At 45.8% G+C, this 21,191-nt stretch overlaps 1 protein-coding gene across 1 annotated transcript in view; it reads right to left on the bottom strand.

The window, feature by feature from the left end:
* EVC2 (EvC ciliary complex subunit 2) overlaps nucleotides 1-21,191 on the bottom strand; it is a 149,723-nt gene that overhangs the window by 28,937 nt on the left and 99,595 nt on the right. Inside the window, exons 15-16 of the mRNA XM_063108511.1 lie at nucleotides 20,523-20,727; nucleotides 16,288-16,410 (exon numbers count right to left, since the gene is read on the bottom strand). Coding sequence (XP_062964581.1) covers nucleotides 16,288-16,410; nucleotides 20,523-20,727 — 328 coding nt within the window. The remainder of the gene's footprint in view (nucleotides 1-16,287; nucleotides 16,411-20,522; nucleotides 20,728-21,191) is intronic.

The following is a 21,191-nucleotide window of genomic DNA, read 5'->3' as shown; positions in this document are numbered from 1 at the left end:
ATAAAACAATAGGAAACAATGCTTAGTACAGTGTCTGGTACCTAGTGAGCATCTAATAAATAACAGTTGTCATTATTATTACTTTACTATCATGTTTGTTATCATTATTATTATTATTAATTAAATAGGGTCTCTTTTGAGTTGCATTAAATACATAAAAATAATGGTTTGTAATATTTGGATATTTTTCCCGTCCTTTAAAAAAGTTTCTTGATTTCTAATTATATAATTATAACATACACACATAATGTAGGAAAATCTTAACAATGGAGATTCCTGGTAAAGATAGTGGGTTTATAAGATGCATCTGTCTTCTTTAAGGCAGATGGGAAAGATGGGGGAAATGGGAAAGGAAACAGTGACAAAATTTTAAAAGCTGGAAAGTGAACAATTGAGTGGTAAGGGATTTAACAGACCCCAAAAAGCTGAATTCTAAGCTAGCCATAGAATAAGCAAAGAAGCAACATAATTTATACTGTAGAATCCCCATCAAGTCTCAGAAAGTGCAGGCATCAGATAAATGTAGAAGTGGGGGTCAAAGGTGAAGTTAAAACTGAAGAAAAGGTGAACATCTCATTAAAAAAACAAGCCCCAGAACTCCCTTCCCCAACCTCTGCCCAGCAGGCCACTACCCCTCCCTCCGCCCAGCAGATAACTGGAGATTTATTCTCTGGAAGTCTCTGCACTTGGAGAAGGAAACCAGGTACATCTGAAAGTGGAGGCTCTCTACTGAAAACAGAGGGCTCTAGTAAAAGTTTACATACAGACTGCTAAAATCCCAGCTCTCTTCTGCCATGTGGCTCCCCAGATGTTGGGCAGCCAGGCCTTTACCATCAGGCAGGAGACTGGAATGATTTTCTCTGGGGAATCTGACTAGCCTCAAAGAAAGACCTACTAACACTGGGGATTCTCCAAGTGAATGGCCCAGCCTCACCACCAGAGTGAAGGTCACAGTCGACATGCCCTGGTCATAGGCTCAGAGTCTGCCAGCAGGCTTTGATTATCCCACGTTTGAATATGAGCAGACAACCAAGGATGCCCCTGTACCTAGGAAAGCCTCTAATGAACACACAGGTAACAGTGAATATTTGAAAAAAAAGTCATTAACATTCTCACAGAGATAAAAGAAATAATAGCAGTCTCAAAACAATGGAAGACTGTTCTTTCTGTAGGAAAAAAGCATACATAGAACAGGGGAAAGCTCTGGAAGGATTAGAAATTGAAAACATGAATGAAAAACTCAATTAAAGGTTTGGAAGACAGAACTTAGGCTATCTCCCAGCAAGTAAAGCAAAATGACAAATAAAAAGAAATAGTAAAAAAAAAAAAAGTAAAGAAAAGAAAAAAAGAAAACTAAAAGGTCAACATCTGAATAGAGTTCTAGAAAGAGAAATTAGAGGGGAAAAGGGAAAGAAACTGTAAACATGATTCAAGAAAATTTCCCAGAATTCTAAGATTGGTTAAACTATTAGTCAAGTATGAGGGCAAAATAAAAACATTTTCAGTCTTGCAAAGTTTCTAAATATTAATTCCCCCATGTGCCCTTTCCCAGGAAAGTAATCTAAGATGTGATTCAATAAAACAAGGAACAAATCAGGAAAGACAAGGGTGAAGAGAATTCATAGCATGACCCCCAGATGGTGGCTGTGCATGAGGCACAGAGGGCAACATCCAAGGGAGCACACCAGAGGCACAGAAAAAGATGTCCTCTAGAAGATGGAATTAACAGAAGACATGACATGTGTGATAGTCCTGACTGGATATTGGGTCAAGTGTCAAGAAGTAGACTGAATTGGTGATAAATATATAGGAAAGTAACCAAAAAAGAAACCAAAGGACAATATTAACTCCAGGAAAAACAAAAAGTTATATAGGAAAGAAAAAAGGATCTTCAATATATGATTTAGCTGTGAATAACATTTAAGTAGTCATAATAATAGAAACCACAAATACAAATCTAACTATGTAGGGGGGTTAGAGAAGGAATAATGTTTGGCACCAGGTTGAGCGTAGAAACAGAAAATCCTCATCTTTCAAAGAGGGGAGCAAATAGACAATCCTAACACAGAGAGATCAAGAAATGGCAAGGAGAGTATGCTATTCAGAGAAATGGAGGTAAAAACCAAAAGAACAAGCTAAAAAGTCAAAAGTTGTGAAATCTGGGGAGTTGATAGTGTGTGTGTGTCTGGGGAATATCTGCCTTTTTCAGTACAAGCCTTGTAGAATTATTTGACTATTTATTTTATTATTTTATTATTTTTATTTTAACTTCTCAATATACATTGCGGTTGATTTTTGTGACCCTTTACCATTCCTCTTCCCCCCATTCCCCTCCCCCCCTACATCATATCTGTTCATTTGTCTTAACGAGTTCAAGGAATTGTTGTGATTGTTGTGTCTTCTTCACCCCCACCCTTTATTTGGGTATTTATTTATTTATTTTTACCTGCCACAAATAAGTGAGAACATGTGGTATTTCTGTTTCTGTGCCTGACTTGTTTCACTTAATATAATTTTCTCTAAGCCCATCCATGTTGTTGTGAATGGTAGTATTTCATTCTTTTTTATAGCAGAGTAGAATTCCATTGTGTAGATATACCACAGTTTCCTTATCCACTCATCTGATGCTGGACATTTGGGCTGGTTCCAACTCTTGGCCATTGTAAATAGTGCTGCAATAAACACTGGAGAACAGGTATCCCTTCGGCATGATGATTTCCATTCCTCTGGGTATATTCCCAGCAGTGGGATAGCTGGGTCGTATGGTAGATCTATCTGCAATTGTTTGAGGAACCTCCATATCATTTTCCATAAAGGCTGCACCATTTTGCAGTCCCACCAACAATGTATGAGAGTTCCTTTTTCTTTGCAACCTTTCCAGCATTTATCATTCTCAGTCTTTTGGATATTAGCCATCCTGACTGGAGTGAGGTGGTATCTCAAAGTAGTTTTGATCTGCATTTCCCGAATGCTGAGTGATGTTGAACATTTTTTCATGTGTCTGTAGGCCATTCATATACCCTACTTTGAGAAATGCCTATTCAGCTCCTTTGCCCATTTTTTAATTGGGTTATTTGTTTTTTTGCTGTAAAGTTGTTTGAGTTCCTTGTATATTCTGGATATTAATCCTTTGTCAGATGTATATTTTGCAAATATTTTCTCACACTGTGTTGGTTGTCTTTTCACTGTTGATTGTTTCTTTTGCTGTGCAGATGCTTTGTAGTTTGATATAATACCATTTTTTTATTTTACCTTTACTTGCCTGTGCTTTTAGGGTCCTATTCATGAATTCTGCACCCACTCCTTGGACATCCTTGTCTAGTTCCTGTTCTTAAGGGATGATATTGGCAGTGGGCTTATCATATATGGCTTTAATTGTGTTGAGATACTTTCCGTCTATACCTAGCTTATAGAGAGTCTTTATCATGAACGAATGTTGACTTTTGTCAAATGCTTTTTCAGTGTCTATAGAGATGATCATATGATTTTTGTCCTTGTTTTTATTGATGTGGTGTATCACATTTATTGATTTGCATATGTTGAACCAACCTTGCATCCCTGGGATAAATCCAACTTGATCGTGGTGTATAATGTTACGGATGTGTTGCTGTATTCTTTTAGCTGATATTTTATTGAAGATTTTTGCATCTATATTCATCAAGGATATCGGCCTGTAGTTTTGTATTTTTGATGTATCTTTGTCTGGTTTTGGTATCAGGATGATATTTGCCTCATAGAATGAGATTGAGACAATGGCCTCCATTTCAATCTTTTGGAATAGTTTGTAGAGAATTGGTGTCAGTTCCTCTTTGAAGGTTTGGTAGAACTCTGCAGTGAACCTGTCCGGTCCTGGGCTTTTCTTTGTTGGGAGCCTTCTGATAACAGCTTCAGTCTCTTTTATTGCTATTGATCTGTTCAGATTTTCTGTATCTTTTTGGCTCAGTTTAGGTAGTTTGTATGTGTCCAGAAATTTATCTATTTCCTCCAGACTTTCAAATTTGTTGGCATATAGTTGTTTATAGCACTCTCTAATGATTCTTTGTATTTCTGAGATATCAGTTTTAATATCACCTTTTCCATTTCTAATTTTTGTTATTTCGGTCTTCTTTCTTCTTTTCTTAGCTAGCCTTGCTAAAGGTTTGTCAATTTTATTTATCTTTTCAAAATATGAACTTTTTGTTTCATTGATCTTTTGTATCATTTGGGGGGTTTCTATTTCACTTAGTTCTGTTCTGATCTTAATTATTTCTTTCTGTCTACTAACTTTGGGTTTGGATTGTTCTTGTTTTCTAGATCTTTAAGGTGAGTGTTAGGTTGTTTATTTGTCATCTTTCCATTCTTCTGAAGTAAGCATTTAATGTGATAAATTTCCCCCTTAGTACCACTTTTGCAGTATCCCACAGGTTTTGGTATGATAGGTCATTATTTTCATTAGTTTCAATAAATTTTTTGATTTCCTGTTTAATTTCCTCTTGGACCCATATGTCATTAAGTAGAATGTTGTTTAATTTCCATGTGTTTGTAAAGTTTCTAGATTTCATTTGTTATTGATTTCTAATTTTAATCCATTGTGATCTGAAAAAATACATGGAATAATTCTAGTTTTTCTAAATTTGTTGAGACTTACTTTGTGACCTAACATGTGATCTATCCCGGAGAATATTCCATGAGCTGATGAGAAGAATGAATATTCTGAGGTTGTTGGATGGAATGTTCTGTAGATATCTGCCAAGTCCAATTGGTTTAAAGTGTTGCTTAGACCTTATGTTTCTCTACTGATTTTTTGCCTAGATGATCTGTGCAACGTGGAGAGTGAGTTGTTCAGGTCCCCCACTATTATGGTGTTAGTGTCTATCTCATTCTTTACATCTAATGGTGTTTCCTTTATAAATCTGGCTGCTCCAACACTGGGTGTGTATATATTTATAATTGTAATATCTTCTTGATGGATAGATCCTTTTATCATTATAGTGTGGTCTTCTTTATCTCCTTTTATGGTTTTTGCTTTAAAGTCTATTTTATCTGATATAAGAATAGCTACTCCAGCTTGTTTTTCATTTCTGTTTGTATGATATATCTTTTTCCATCTTTTCACTCTTAGTCTATGTGTGCCTTTACAGGTGAGGTGAGTCTCTTGAAGGCAGCATATTGTTGGGTCCATCTTTTTAATCCAGTCAGTCAGTCTGTGTCTTTCGTGTGGGAAATTTAATCCCTTTACATTTAGAGTTATTACTGAAAGGTGTTGATTTACTCCTAGCATTTTACTGATTTTTGTCTAGATGTCTTAAGTATCTTTTGTTTCTTTCTGATTTTGTTTGTCTTTTGTATTTGTTGGTTTCTTGGGGTGGTAGATAAACTATTTTTTCTCCTTATTGTTAGCATTTTTGTTTTACCAATAGGTTTTGTTCTTTCTTGAGTATTCATAGCAGTGATAGTTGTTTTTCAGGTATCCAACCCAGTACTCCCTTGAGAATTTCTTGTAAGGCTGGTCCTGTGGTAGTGAACTCCTGCAGTTTTTGTTTATCTGAGAAATATACTATTTGTCCTTCATTTTGGAAGGATAGCCTTGCTGGGTACAGCACTCTTGGCTGGCAATTTTTGTCCTTTAGTATTTTAAATATATCATCCCATTCTTTTCTGCCTTTTAGGGTTTCTGATGAAAAGTCTGATGTTAGTGTGACTGGGGCTCCCTTATAAGTGACTTGACACTTCTCTCTTGCAGCTTTTAAGATTCTCTCTTTGTCTTTGAGTTTTGCCAGTTTGACTATAACATGTCTTGCAGAGGAACTTTTGGGGTTGAATATGTCTGGGGATCTTTGGGCCTCCTGAATCTGAAGATCTGTGCCTTTCCCTATACCTGGGAAGTTTTCTGCTATTATTTTGTTGAATATCTTTTCTTTCTTTTTTTTTTTTTGTCATTTTTGTGACCGGCCGCACCGCGCTCAGCCAGTGAGCGCACTGGCCATCCTTATATAGGATCCGAACCCGCAGCGGGAGCACTACTGTGCTCCCAGCGCCGCACTCTCCTGAGTGCGCCACGGGGTCGGCCCTTGAATATGTTTTCAATGCCATTTCCTTTTTTGTCCACTTCTGGAATACCCATGATTTGGATATTTGAGCATTTAAGGTTCTCTGTTATCTCTCTCAGATTTTCTTCAATTTTTTAAATTCTTTTTTCTGGTCTGCCTGTGTTAATCCAAACAGCCTGTCTTCAAGGTCAGAAATTCTCTCTTCTTCTTGTTCTAGCCTGCTGATTAGACTCTCTGTTGTGTTTTTTATTTTGCTGAATGAATCCTTCAGCTCTACAAGCTCTGCTACATTCTTTTTCAGGGCATTAATTATTTTGTACATTTCTTCTTTCAGATCCTGTATATTTTTTCTCATTTCATTGTGTTGTTTAAGCGAGTTTTTTATATTTCTGGTATCTTTCTTTTGGTTTTTAGTCATTGTGGCAGGGGGTATCACAGTCCACTCATTCCACCCTGATGTCTGGCCTGAATCCTGAAGGGACTGCCAATTCTGGGCAGCGGGAATTAGCCTGGGCTGGGGGTCACACAGTGCCTACCTGTTCTGGTACAGCTGACTCGGGGCATGTGGGCCCGGCCGCGCTTGGGCCTCTCTTAAGTGGTGGGGACTGACCTGGGCTGGAGGTCCCACGGTGTTATTTGACTCTTTAAAAGAATGCATGCATAAGTTTGATAAAAATGAAAAGTAAAATTTCGAAATGGACAATGTAGAAAAGTACAGAAGAAGTTTCCACATTCAAACCATCCAAAGATAATCATGGTAACCTTCTGGTATGTGAAAAGTAGAGGTAGAATAGAAGATTACAGAAATAAGCTGAAGTCTGACTGTAAAGCCTTGAATGTCAAGCTCAGGAGTCTAGGTTTTATTTGGGGGCAGTGGGAAGCTGTTAAACTTCTCTCAAAACAGTGCTTTAGGAAGATGAACGGACAGAGGCCGTATCTAGGTTACTGGTATGCACGAGGAGAACACTTTGAGGCTTTCCCTGTCCTGGTGGATGGGTGGATTTTCTTTTCCCTTCCTAAGATGGATTCCCTTTCAGTACACATTCTTTTCCAAGCTGCATAAGGACCTGCGCCATCAGTCTTCTCTCGTTAGGCCATCTGAAAATGAGCACATTATTCTCATGCTTAAACTCTCATCACTTGTGAAGTCACAGGACTGTGAAGAGCCACTCCTGACAAGCACCAGCCACCTTTGCATAATTGCCGCGGCTGCAGCAGCTGCAGAAACACAATAGAATATACAATCTACTGTGGGGAAAGGATTTCCAATGAACTGTGCATGCACAGCATATTATGAGATCTGGAAACAGTGAATGAATAATGGATGGGTGAACAGACGTCACCCAGACGGAGGGCAAGATCATTAAAATAAAGCCAGAAATAATGGGTGAATAGGAAATGTGGCCGTGTTGTTTTCATTTATATTTAAATGCTCCTAAAGAATATTTATGTGAAATTTGTACATACACTTAAAAAAACAGCAGGAGAAACACACCCAAGATGAACTGAAATGTCCTTTCATTTTCGGATCCATCAAAAAGATCTGCTAATAGAATGCAGATCCTGAAATGCAGGAGAGGCCTGTGCACTAGGCTCTGTCCTACCCCTTACCAGCTCCATGACCTTGGAAAGTCTTCTCAATCTTCCTGAGCCTCAGCATTCTCATCTATGAAATGGGGATAGTAATAGTTGCTCTACCTGCCTCACTACAGAGGAGTGTAGGATACATGCAGAGGTTCCAGGACTGTTTCAAATATCAAGGGGTTGAAACCAACCTAAATGTCCGTTAATTGAGGGCTGGTTAAATCATTTATGATCCATACATACTGTGACATGCTGTGCTGCTGCAAAAAGCAAGGAGGAAACTGTCATGCGTTAATATGGAAAATCGTCAAGTTTCATTGTTAAGTAAAAAGCAGGTATATAAATGACAGACTATGTGATAGTTAATTTTAGGTGTCAACTTGACTAGATTAAAGAATGCCTAGAAACCTGATAAAGCGCTGTTGTTGGGTGTGCCTGTGCAAGTGTTTCCATAGGAGAGTAGCATGAGAGCCTGAGTGGATGGGGTGAGAAAGATACGCCCCAATGTGGGTGGGCACAGTCCAATCCACTGGGCGCCCAGAGAGAACAAAAACAGACGAAAAGGCAAATCTCTCGCTCCATCTGCTGGAGCTGGGATACACTCTTCTCTCCTATCCATGGACATCAGAACTCCAGGATCTTCAGTCTTTGGGTACCAGGACTTACACCAGTGGCACCCCTGGGCTTTCAGGCCTTTGGCCTCTCACTGAGAATCACACCGTCGGCTTCCCTGGTTCTGTGGCTTCCGGACTTGGACTGAGCTATGCTACTGGCATCCAGTTTGCAGATGGCCTATGGTGGGACTCCTCAGCCTTCACAATCACATGAGCCAATTGCCCTAATAAATCCCTTCTCATATATTTATGTTCCCCTGCAGCTAACCTGAGCAGAGGCTAGGACAGGGAAACCAACCTGAATTTTCAGTATGAATTTTCAGACCCTGGAAAACAGGCAGCACAGGACCAAGATGGCTGAGAGAAGGGAAAGCGGCCAGGCGAGCCCGCGAGTGCCCCAGCCTGCTGCCTGCATGCAGTTTCTAGGATGCGGCACAGGCAGGGAGGTGCAGGTGGAGCCCAGCAGTCTCGTCAGGCTGCAAGAACAAAAATCAAAGTGTGGAGGCCATTGTGTCTAGAATTTGTGGGGCAGAGGAGTCCCAAAGAGAAGGGAGTTACACAAAAGAGAGAGTGTTCCAGATATCTGAAGGGTGTCGTCGAGTTTGTGGCTGAGTATTCTGCATGAATGAAAAAAGAACTATGAAAGGCCAGGAATAGAACCACCAGAAAGCAACAGGCAGAACAACTGCTGGAGCTCACACAGAGCTGGGGAGAGGACGTGCTCCCACTGGCCAGAGAGAAAACATGACATAACACACATGGCATCAGGCAGAAGCCTCTGAAGCGCGTCACCTCGGTAGTGGGGATAAGTTCGCCTAGACTAAAGGAAGCTCTTGATCCAACCTAACAAAGCTGAATAGCAAGGTATGAAAGGGTAAAACTGATCCCAGGTAACTTACCTACATGTCAAAACTCCAACACTATTAAAGAGAACACAATAAAAGCCATCACCCAACATGTAAAATTTACAATGCCTGGCATCCAGTCAAAAATTACCAAGCATGCAAAGAAGCAAGAAGATATGATCCATAACCCAGAGAAAATTCAGTCAACAGAGATGAGAGAGATGTTGGAAAAAGCCGACAAGGACACAGAAACAGCAACAAGAAAAAGACATGAGGTGCAAGGATCAGAGGGGAGTCTACAGAGCTGTAATTATTCGTCACATTACAACTGCCTATGCAAAAAATCAACAGCAGCAACAGAAAAATTTTCACAACAATCCTAAGAAGTAGGTGCTTCTTTTTCCACACTTGAAAGACAAGTCACAAGGCACAGTGAGGTTAAGTAACTTGCTCAAGGTCTTACAGCTAGAAAGTGTCAGAGCTAGGACTTTGGGGCCAGCACTCTGGCCCCAAACAGAGTCTGTAAAGACTTATAAAATTAGTTACATTTCTTGATGCCAATGTTGAGTAAGTCAGAAATACGACTGAAAATAATCATTCACAGTTACAAACAAACCTATAACCTGTCTGGGAATCACCACAAAGAATACACCTCATAAAGTCACCATATGATTTATCATCCAAGCTGAGCATGAAAAGGACACAAGGGACTAACAGGGGAAACCGGGACTGTCCCAAGCAAATCGCTATGTATGCTCACTCTACTTATGGACGCAATTGTAAATTTTCATTAAAGATCCTAACAGAAGATCCAAATAAAGTAAGAACCATTCCATCTTTTGGAATGAGATGGCAATTCTCAAATTAATTCGTAAGCTTAATACAATCACAACAGAAATTTATTTAGGAAACTGATTAACTTCAAAGCCTTCCAGGTTTCAAATTATGCATTTGTGAGTTTGTCATCAGCCCATCAGAAGGACTGGGCATCTGTGGCCGAGTGTCCTGCTTCTGATCGCCCCACTCTGGCCTCACAGGACAGCTGCCTATGACCAGAGCTGACACCTTCCCCCATTAACCTGTCAGCTGTACAGAAAAAGTGGGCAGCAGAAGCTCACCTTTGTCTGTCTGTCTTTTCCTCCCTGAATTAGTCATGCGGCTCTTTCTGCAGTAGCCACACAGTCACTTATTCAAGGTAGAGCTACAGATTAATCAGATCGATTTTCTATCTGAAAGCTGGATGCAAACCTCCAAATGGCTGATGGCCAAATTACTCACCTGTAGCTGTGAACATCTCAAGGGCAGACACCAACAGTGCCTGGTTCAGAGAAAACACTCCACAAAACATTCCTTAAAGGAGGAACTGGAAGGGAATCAAGGGAAAGGAGAAGGCTGGGAAGGGCAAGGAAAAGAAAGAAAATGGGATAAAGGGGAGGAAACGAGAAGAGCACCAAAGAGTCATCCTGGGAGGTAAAGCCACCTCATTGCAACAGCCCATTGCACTGCAACAGGGCGGGGTGAGGGACACAGAGCACCTGCGCAAAGGCCAGCTCTCCCACTCACTGATGTGTGACCTTGGGCAAGTCTTCCAGCCTCTCCAGACCTCTCTTTTCCCTTCTGTCAGATGGAAGAGTCCAGACAAAGCACACCTCAATCTGGAGTTGAGGGTTGGCGAGGGTATCTGCAGCAGAGTCCAGTAAGGAAAGGAAGGGGTCCCCCAGCAGGTGCTCCCAGCAGGTGCTGCCAGCACACTCTGCAGGCCCAACAGTGAAGCTGAAGTTCCTCTGGGGACACCCAACTGCCTGCCAGGCTGGGCTCTACAGTGGGTCTCTTGGGCAGTTAATAAGCAAGCCCTAGCTCCGTCTTTTCATCTGCAAGAACTGTGAGGGACCTCCCACTTCTAAAACATGATTGTATGGTTAATTTTATGTGTCAACTTAACTAGGCTAAGGGATGCCCAGATAGCTGGTAAAAAAATTATTTCTGAGTGTGTCTGTGAGGGTGTTTTGGGAAGAGATTACCATTTGAATTGGTGGACTGAGTAAAGAAGATGGCCCTTCCCAGTGTGGGCAGGCATCACCCAATCTGTTAAGGGCCCAAATAGAACAAAAAGGTGAGGAAGGGCAAATTCTCTCTCCTTCATGAGCTGGGACATCCATCTTCTCCTGCCGCTGGACACTGGCACTCCTGATTTTCTGGCTTTTGGATGCCAGGACTCACACTAGCGGCTGCTCCAGTTCTCAGGCCTTTGACCTCGGACTGGGAGCTACACCGTCAGCTCCTCCGGTTCCTGGGCCTTCAAACTCAGCCTGAATCACACCACCAGCCTCCCGGGTTGTCACCATGCAGATGACAGATCATGGGGCTTCTCAGCCTCCATAATTGCATGAACCACTTCCTACCATAAATCTCCTCTTATCTATCTACCTCTCTACCTGTCTATCACCTGTTTCCTGTTGCTCCTGTTCCTCTGGAGGGATCTGCCTCAAGCAATGACCAAGTAACCCTCCACTGCTAGCAATCACCTGTCATTTCCTCCATAATTATGCTGCAAATGAAACTCTGAATGCTGCTCCAGTGCTGAGATGTGATCGCTCTTTTTCAGGATCAGCATCAAAGCAGTTGCCTTGAGAGTGCTTATTCTATTGGCACTTGCCACAATGAAATGGCTGGCTGTGAAGATGGACTGTCATTAAAAGGTCACAGCTGACAACTGCCTCTTGGCTGCCTTTCTCTGCAAAGCCTGGATAATCTTGCATGTGGAGCTGCTCCATTATGGAGAAAAGACTAGCACAGTAGCCCACCCCAATGTTAAAAAGCACCTTCCTACCTGTATGCTCCTCACAAAAACCCTGTGACCAGAGGTTTATCATTGCCACAATCCCCATTTTGCAGATGTGGGAGCCAAGGCACGCTCCTCCCACGTTGCGCAACTGAGGGAAATAAGCGCATCTGGTGACAATATTCCCTGACAACCCTGGTCAGGGCATTTGGACAGGGAGTACTCCATGGTAAAGAAGAGCAGACAGAGAGCTTTCGGTGCAAGTGCTAGAACTGCCAGTGCCTGGGGCAAGAACATGGCTGAACTCACTGACCTCCCTGAGCCTCAGTTTCCACTTCTGTAAAATAGGGATATTGACTGTTCCTGCTTCTTGGTGAGGCTGGGAGGGTTAAAGTGCACAATGATTAAGACACAGGCCAGATGATGGCAAGAACACGAGCAATGAAAACCATCTGTGACCCTGGAGTTACTTCACTTCTCTGTGCCTTAAATTCCTTCTCTCTAACGTAACAATGACACTGGGACTTGCAGGTTGTGAGGATTAAAGGAGCAAACAGATGCAGAGCACTTAGCTCTCAATAGACCTCATCAGCACAGACACCTGCGTGTGCATATATACTCATGCATAGCTCACAGATATGGCTCATGTGTGGATGGCTCGTATTACGTACACACACGCATGTCACATGCACATACATCATACAAATACACATATACATACACACATATTGTACTGTTTAGCAAGGCATCTGGAACACTGCAGGCACTTGAAAGCAAACCAGAGACGAAGGCACTATTTTTATCAAGATGCCATCACATCTTATGAAGGGAAATAAGCTCTTAAGTCGGTGCATAAGACAAAAATAAAATTTAAATCGCCCTTGGGAAAGCCTTGGGAGCAACCCTTGGCCAGTTCTTCCCCCTGTGCTGGAGCAGAGGGCTGTGTCCTCAGCTCAGGGCCAGGTGAAGGGTCTGGCTTGTGCATGGGGACCATGTTGTAGGACAAAGGTATTCCCCAAATGAAAACTCACAGAGGTGAGCTCAGGACAGGGAGAGGACACTGAGCCTGCCCCAGTAAACCGCAGACCCCTAGCCCCTCTCATCTCGTCCTGGCTTGGTGGCCTCTGCTCATGATGTGGCACGGTCACCAGGCTCCCTGTCCTCATTCAGCTGGTCTTTTACTCTTAGACCCTATTCTTTTCAGTTATCACGTTTATGTCTATCTCCTTTTCGCTTTTTTTCCCCCTCTTTTTGCCAAGTGCCTTTTGTGGTTAAAAGTACCTGCAGTGTCTATGAAGGTGTGACAGGCAGACAAGGATGGGTGAGCTGGAAAGATCAAGGCTTCCCATCCAGATGGACATGGCTTTGAGTTGTGAGGGTCATATCCTGTTGCCTGGATGGCCCTGGACACGCCAAGCAGCCTCTGGTGATGCTGCCCCTCCTGTGTCCACTGGATGAGGTGGCCCCATACACAGGATTCCCAAGGCAGGCTATCGTCATGTATACTCTCTGCACCATAGAGAGTCTCAGACACCTCTTTCCCCTGTCTGTCTTGGATTTCTGTTCATGCTACTAAAAAAGAAATAACTAATCTGTACCTCCCACCAACTTCACAGGACCAGGACACCAGCGTGAAGCAGGAGACATTGCACAGGTGGGCTGAGGCAGCCTGGGTCTCGGCACACACCTGGTGGAGCACCCTGAGCTGGAGACTAACTTTTGTGAGCCTAAAATGAACCTCAAAATGGCATTCTTGCAGCACTGGGTGAGTCTGGAGATTAGCACCCATGAAACGCATCAGCAATTTGCCTGGGATCTGATAGGAATTTGATGAAGACTAGAAATGGTTTCGCTTTTACTATTACTAGGTCATGTTAATACTGATTACCTCAGAAGCCTAGTTAATTATAATCAAAGACCTGTTTTCCACATTGTGACTAAAGCAGAGCCCTGGGGAGTGATTGACTTCTGGAGGACCATGGATGACAAACGGAAAGAACAAGGTTAAGATTTTTTCATTGATAATACTCAGAGTACTGTAATTAAAAATGGAACAATATTGAAAGAAACTATGAAAAAAAAGTAGTGAGAGATACAAAGCATCAAAAATTTCTAAATGACACAAAAACCCCAAGCAGAACAAAAGCAAAGAGAAAAAAAGGGGAGGAAAGGAAACAAGCGACATTTCACACTTGCCACCAAGAGAAACGATTGTAGATGGTTTAAGTCAACCACTGTAGGCAGGAATGGGCTTGGTTTCTTCTATTAAAATGACTAGTTTGGGTGACAAAGGAGATGGGTCCTTGAGAATCAGATCTGGGCTTCAGGAAGAGGACGCTCCCTTTTGTATGGAGAATTGACTGGAAGGAAGAGGGAAAAAGTTAGGAAAGCATAGGGAGTCCGCTGCATATACCTAGGCAAAGAGACAGTGCAGGCATGGGCGGGACACGAGGAGACAGACTGGAGAGAACCAGGAGAAGGAGCAGGGAGTGATGGGGCAGGGGCCAGGGGCACGTTAAGGAGGATGCTCAGGTACAGCCTTGAGCTGCCGGGTTGGAACGGGCCACCTGCATCCGATTTCTCCACGGGCCAGGCTCCACCGCACTATCTCCCCACCCAGTCATTCCTCCTGAGACTCTTCGCCTTCAGTGGTACCGTCGAGATGGCCCCGTCTTTCTCAGACTGGCATTCGAGAAGGCTCTTCCATGGGGCTGCCCTCCCGTCCCCTCAATGTGACTGGGGACTCAGGCACAGCAACCCGGGTCAGGCTGCCCGTTCTCTCCGCCAGACCAAATCCCAGCTTTTCCTCCAGCAACATCCGGCTTAACTCCGGCAAGTGCGACCTCTTCCAGAGGGTCGCAGAGCACGTGCTGGAGGAAATGTGTCCCCTGCTGAATGCTGCCTCCTGCATGTGGCGGGAGCTCAACCAGCACAGCTCCCGCCTCTCTCCACCCCTCTCCTCTGTCCTCAAGGGTAAACAGGAATAAACTGGGAAGCTGGCCTGGCTCTTCTCTCGCTTCTCGTTGGGAGCTCGACTCCTGCTCTGCTCCCCCAGGGGCAGGCCGCCCCCACCCCAGGTCCCCCAGTGCTCCCTGTGATTGTGTGATGGAGACTGTTCAATTCCCAGGTGGTTAACCAAGCCCATTTGGTTCTCATGCTAATTTAAGTCTTCTGAATTAGCCTTTAATAACAAGAAAGACGACATTTCACCCATACCTGCCTCATCTCTGTCTTTCTTCTCAATTTTTCCTAGAACCTGGCCAGGAATAGGGGTGATACATCTGGAGTCCTTTAAGACATCAACAACCTGGGCACCCCTGAAAGGAGACATTAACCTTGCCCAGAGCATGTCTATGGCTCTTTGCCAAATTATGCACCTGTGTTCTGAGAAATACACTTGCACCGAAAAAAATAAAAACAAGACAAACTAGGCAGAGGAGATGGACAGAATGTCGGGAAAACAGCAGCTCTACAGCACAGTTCGGCATGTCCATCCTCTCAACGTACTGCTCTTGAGCACCACCCTCTGCGGAGTGCTGGGGGAGACAGACAGCACCCGGCAGCGTCGCACGGCGCCCACTCTTAACGTCACCTCTGTAGAGAGACCTTTCCTCCTCCGATCCCACTGTCGCCCAGCTCCACCTGTCACCATCACATCACCTTACTTCCTTCTCCAGTAGCACTGACCACGTCTGTAATTTTAAGTGTTCGTCACCCATCCCCCACAACTAGAATGTGCCCTCCAGGACAGCAGGTGCCAGGGCTCCCCTGGTCATTGCTGCAACCCTAGAGTTCACAGTGTCTGGGATGCACCACCCCCCAAAATACTTATGGAACCAATGGACAGTGTGGTAAGTGCTGCAGTAAGAAAGGTAGTGGGGATTGGGGGGGATAGATGGGAAGAACTAGGGTGAGCAGGGAAGGCTTCTTGGAAGAGGTGACAGCTGAGGACAGCAAAGGACAAAAGTGATTTATGCAGGAACAGAAAGGTGGAAAGATTATTCCAGGGAGAGGGAGGAACACAGATAAAAGTGTCAGAGGAGGCTGTGTGGCAGGTGCTGGAACCTCATGTATAAACTGGGCTGGCAGGCTGCTTGCAGGGGCACAGAGGAGGGTGGCAAGAGAAAAGGGAGACGGAAGTGAAGCAGCAGGTGCAAGGGCCCCAGGACAGAGCCAGGCACAGACACGGCAGCCGCCACAGCAGCGGAGGCAGCACCAGGCGAGTCCCGAATGGTGACAAGAGGTCTCCAGGTGGAGAAGGAGAGGAGGATGGGCCCAGACAGAAGGCACAGGGGAAAGGCACGGGGCAGGGGTGGTGTCCCACCTGGAGACGGGCAGAGAGAGACAGCAGGGCCCCAAGGCTCCGCGTGCCTGCGGACGGGCTGGCCCTGCACGTGCAGAGAAAAGAGCAGTGAAGAAGCAGAAGCACTGACCTTTTCTGCCAGGTCCTCAGGGGCCTGTCCCTCACACAGGTGAATCTTATCTTCAATGCACTTCTTGAAAAGGTCCGTCTTGCTTTTACTCTTGGACCGCGGCTTTCTCACCTTGGACTGTTGCTAGAGAGGGTCCGAGAAAACATTGGCAAGAAGGTGATCACCAGCGAGTCCACACAGCCCCCAGGTCTCTGCAAGCTGAGAGAAGGTTTTGCAGCTCACGGAACCGCAAAGCTCTGCCTCAGGCCCGAGAGGAGGAAAGACGTACACTTTCCTGGAACGAGCTCAGTGTCCAGGCCTTTGGTCTTCACACACTCTGGTGTGGGAGTTGAGGGAGCAGAGGAAGTCTAGGGATACAACTAGAGCTCTGCAGTCACCTCCAACCTAGACCTGCCAGCCACTCTGAGCAGGGGACAAGATGGACGAGGTCCCTGTGCTTGTGATGCTTCCGTGATGCTGGAGGAAATAGCCAGTAAACACAAAAACAAGCAACTAGCGAAGACACTATCAGATGGCTGAGGGGTGCAGTGAAACAGTGGACGTCATGACAGTGCGTGGGGATGAGCTCATGTTGGGTGGACAGGGAAGACACTGGCAGGAGGTGCCAGGCTGCTGAGCACAGCTGCACGTGTCCATTCAAGGAGCCACCGTGCACACAGAGACGGGTCCCACGGAACAGCAGTGTGGACAACCTGCATAAACATACCTGCTTCTTCACAAATGTGAAGAAGTGACATTTCACCTAAGACCAAATGACAAATGTCAGTCGTGTGAAGATCTGGTTGCACAGGGCTCCGGGCACTGAAGGGGGAAGAAGCCTGGGGCTGGAATGGAAGAAGCGAGGGTGACAGAGGTGGAGGTGATGTCATGGGTGTCAGCACACTGTCACTCACTGAGTGAGTGAGTGTAGCAGGTGCTATCATCTCTGAGCCTCAGTCTACCCGCCTAAAAAATGGGGATAACCACATCTACATCAAGGATTACTTGAGGAACATGAAATAAATATGACAATATAACATAATAGAGCATAATACGACAAACTTAATAAACAGAACAACGTAACATGATACATAGCAATATAATATCACGTGACAACCTAATGACACACATGACAGCAGAATGGAGCACCACACAGACACCTGAGGTGCTCGTGCGATGCCTGCAGGTGGTCTTTCTCTCCCTTGCTACACCCCTGGAGGGCCTGTGATCTACCAGAGCCCACTGTGGACCTGGACACAGGCCTGCCCATGGGACTCTATCCCGGGCTCCCAAGCAATGACCTGGACTGGCCACGGTGACACTACACAAGGGGACCACACGTCCTTGGAAGCAGGTACACACCTAGTGATGTAGACACTTGGGTCTGGATGGGGACTGGCATTCACTGAGTTCAAATGCCCCTATTTGACAGAGGAGGAGACTGAGGCCAGGAGAGCAGGGTCAGTGATCTAAGGCCGCATCAAGGGAGCCTGAGAACTAGACCCCAGGTTTCCTGCCTCCTGAGCCAGGTTTCTTTGAGTACCAGGCTGGGCTCAGCTAAGAAGGTCCAGGAGTTAGCTAAAGGTACCATCTCCCAATCTAACAAAGACAATGCCAAAAAAAAGGAAATTACATGTCAGTGCCTCTTAGGAACAGAGCCAGGCTGGTGGGACCCGGAGCCCTGAGTGTGGATTGGGGTTGGGAGGGGATAAAGCCAGGTGGGGCAGGGGTTGGGGCACAGGAGAGCTGATCATGCACATGTGTTCCCAGCTCCATGAACAGTGACATTGAGCTGGAAGCCTGAAACTGGGCCTGTAAGGAGCATTTACACCATGGCAGTGGGCAAATGCCACAAGTTGGGATTTCCCTCCCCCTTTAACCTCTACTGACATTTTAGCACACACACCTGGTCAGGGGCCAGGCCACAGGAACCTCGAGAACCTGGTGGGGAGCTGTGGAAGGGCCTGGAGAAATAGGGTGGCAAGTCTGTTTCATACTGTCCTCAGAGTTTACACAGTCCTCTGAAACTCAGTTCCATTGATGTCTGAGAGTCCAGGGCCACTGGCAGTCTATGACAGCCTACAGCAGTGCCCCATTTGTGGTCAACAGGTAGGAAATCGAGGGGCTCCAGAGTGATCAGAAGAAAGACAGGTGGGGAGGCCTGGGGAAGGTGCATGTGCTGAATATTCTGCACACTAGACCCCCTAATGCCCACAGTAATCCTCATTGTACTCATTTTACAGATGGAAAGATGTGGAATAAAAAACATTTTCTAAAAACATGAAAGCAGCAAGAGCTCCTGTGGCGCCTGCCCACATGACAACTCACCACACCCCAAGCTGGCAGGGTGGGCAGGGTCCTGGCGCTTCCTTGGCTGAGATGGGGCTGCCTGCTTTGCACAGCTCTGGGTGAATCAGCCTCGCCTTGGCCCCAGGCTTCCCCTGTGCTTGGGAAACCGTCAGCACACACTGCCACCACCTGCCCACAGCAGGTGCAGCCAAAGGGAGCCAGGCTCGGCCGATGCAGACACCAGTCCCTGCTGACCCAGCACCTGCTGCAGGCTGTGCGGCCAGCGCTCCACGCCTGGGCAGACACGGCAGCCCCTGTGGCGGGCATGGGCCACCTCCCTCAGAGCACCGAGCACCTCAGACAACTGCAAAGCCAGAAACTTACTTCCTGCCAGAACTGTCCCTCAATCAGCCTGAATGCAGGGGTAACAGCAGGTCACACATTCCCATACCACACCTCAGTTATTTGGAAATATTTTTCTTCCTTGTTCCAAAATCTTTTTAAAAGATTTTTGTTAATTTATCCCTGACTTTTTAAGTACCACCATTTTGTATATTCCACATCCTTCTAAAAACAGGAGAAAAACCCACTTTTTAAATGATTGGAAAGACTGTAAAAGCTTCCAGGTTGTCTCTGCTTCTACTGCTTTTTATTCAGAAAGGATATATCTGAATGATTTTGCTCCCTTTAAAGGAAAAACAGTGGGTTTAAAGGCAAAAAATAACAGCGCCACGCCCAGTACTCTACTTTCTATAGGTCAATTCACCTTTCCTCTGCTGCTCAGCTTTCTCATCTGTAAAATGGGGGCATCACATCACCGCGTGGCACTGCTGTGAACTTCAGGTAAGATCACGTAAGCTTAAGTGGTTTTTATTTACTACGTTTTCAATCTCAACATATTCTCACCTCAAGAGAAGCCCAACATTTTGCACACATCGTGGGGGTGGGTAGTTGGATGGTCAGGCCAACAAAATTTATTATGCACCTGCTATGTGCCTGGTGCTCTTCTGGGAGCTGGGGATGGACTGGTGAAAGGGCTGAGAGCTTGTCTCTAGCGGGAGCTGAGACAATGAGCAAGTTAAGAACACAGGACATTCCCCACAATGACAGATAATGTGCGGACACCAAACACAGCCATGTGCTAAAGAATGCCTGGGGACAGCATTATCTTAGACAGAGCTCGGGAAAGTCTTCTCTACACATGTGACGTTTGAGCTGAGACATGAGTGGGCTACAGAGCATGTTCCTGGCAGAGGAAACAGCAAGTTCACGAGCCTTGTTTTAGGTCAGGTTTCCCAGCAGCAGAGCCTGAGACAGGGATGGGGGCATGTGATTCCTGAGGTAGGGCTCTCTAGGGGCAACCTGTAGGGGACAAGGGAACCAGAACAGGACGGGGAGGGCCATGCAAGGTTGTGGGCTCAGGTGAAGTCTGGCCTGGGCTGGCCCATGCGGGGCTCTGGAGCAAAAACCACACCAAGTGTCATCTGCCCAAGGCACATGATAGATGCTCACTAAGAGGCTGCTGTCAATCATCCTTCATGACCCAGCAAGAGAGACCCCCTTTTCCTGACCCACCTGAGCTGAGCTGAGCATCCCTCCTCTATGCCAGTTACAAAAGGTCCTTTTGTGCCCTGAGTTGGTCACCGGCTGTGGCTGGGGAGGGGGGTGGGGAGCATAAGGTTTCAGGCCCAGTAGCTCCCATCTATGAGCACAATACTTGAGAGGAGAGAGGCGGGAGACGCTGACACTCGCAGCCACTGGTGGACAGGGCATGGGCCAGGCAAGGGGATTGGGGCATGGCACCCGTGGTGTCCACTATAGATCTTGAGGTCAGGACAAACTCGGTGATTTCAGGAATAGCCAGACACCAACAGGGCTGGAGAGGATAGGCCGGGTCCCTTATGGGGTCAACAGCTGGGAGATGCCCCCACCCTGCAATCGAGAGGCTACCAACATGTCCATCCTACCTGCAGCTCAGGAGCAGCCAGGGCCTGATCCAGTTTCAGGAACTCTGCTTCTCGCCACGCGGTCTGAAACCGCTGCAGCAGGACTCGAGCCCGGATCTTGGGGAGGGCCAAGCTCCTGTCCATCTGCGCGAAGCAGCCGTGGACCTCCTGCCTCAGCCTGAGCAGCTCCTCCTCAGACAGGGAGAAGGCCGAGGCGCTGAGCCTCCTGGGGAGGAAAGACAGCCACACGTTCTTATCAGGGGACAATGGGGCTGGGCTGCCGTGGGGAGGCTGGAAAGTCAAAGTTCACTAGTCACACCCACATCTGGAGAGAAAAGCATCATGTCCTTAGTCAAGCCTTCATTCCACAAGTATTTGCCGAGCACCTCCTATGGGCTGTGCTGGATACAGCCTCGTGTTGGAGCTGAGAAATGAGAATTGAATGAGATGGGCTGGTGAGGATGTCTTTGAGGATGCAACAGGCCTTCTCCCAGCACTCATGACCTTAAAGATAACCTGGTCTTGCTCTAGAAACAGACACAAAAACATAGCACTGTCCTCTGAGCCTGGGCAGCAGGAGACTATAAGCGGGGACCAGCGGTACAGAGAAGAGATGCCCAGCCCAGCTCCGGGGGTCAGGGAAAGGGGGTCCCTTGTTCTGGGTCTTAAAGGATGGTGACTGACAGCTAT

Source organism: Cynocephalus volans, chromosome 9, assembly GCF_027409185.1.
Source record: "Cynocephalus volans isolate mCynVol1 chromosome 9, mCynVol1.pri, whole genome shotgun sequence".
In the NCBI taxonomy this organism is placed as follows: domain Eukaryota; kingdom Metazoa; phylum Chordata; class Mammalia; order Dermoptera; family Cynocephalidae; genus Cynocephalus; species Cynocephalus volans.
The sequence above is the reverse complement of the archived record's forward strand: the minus strand, read 5'-3'. Positions and strand labels throughout refer to the sequence as shown.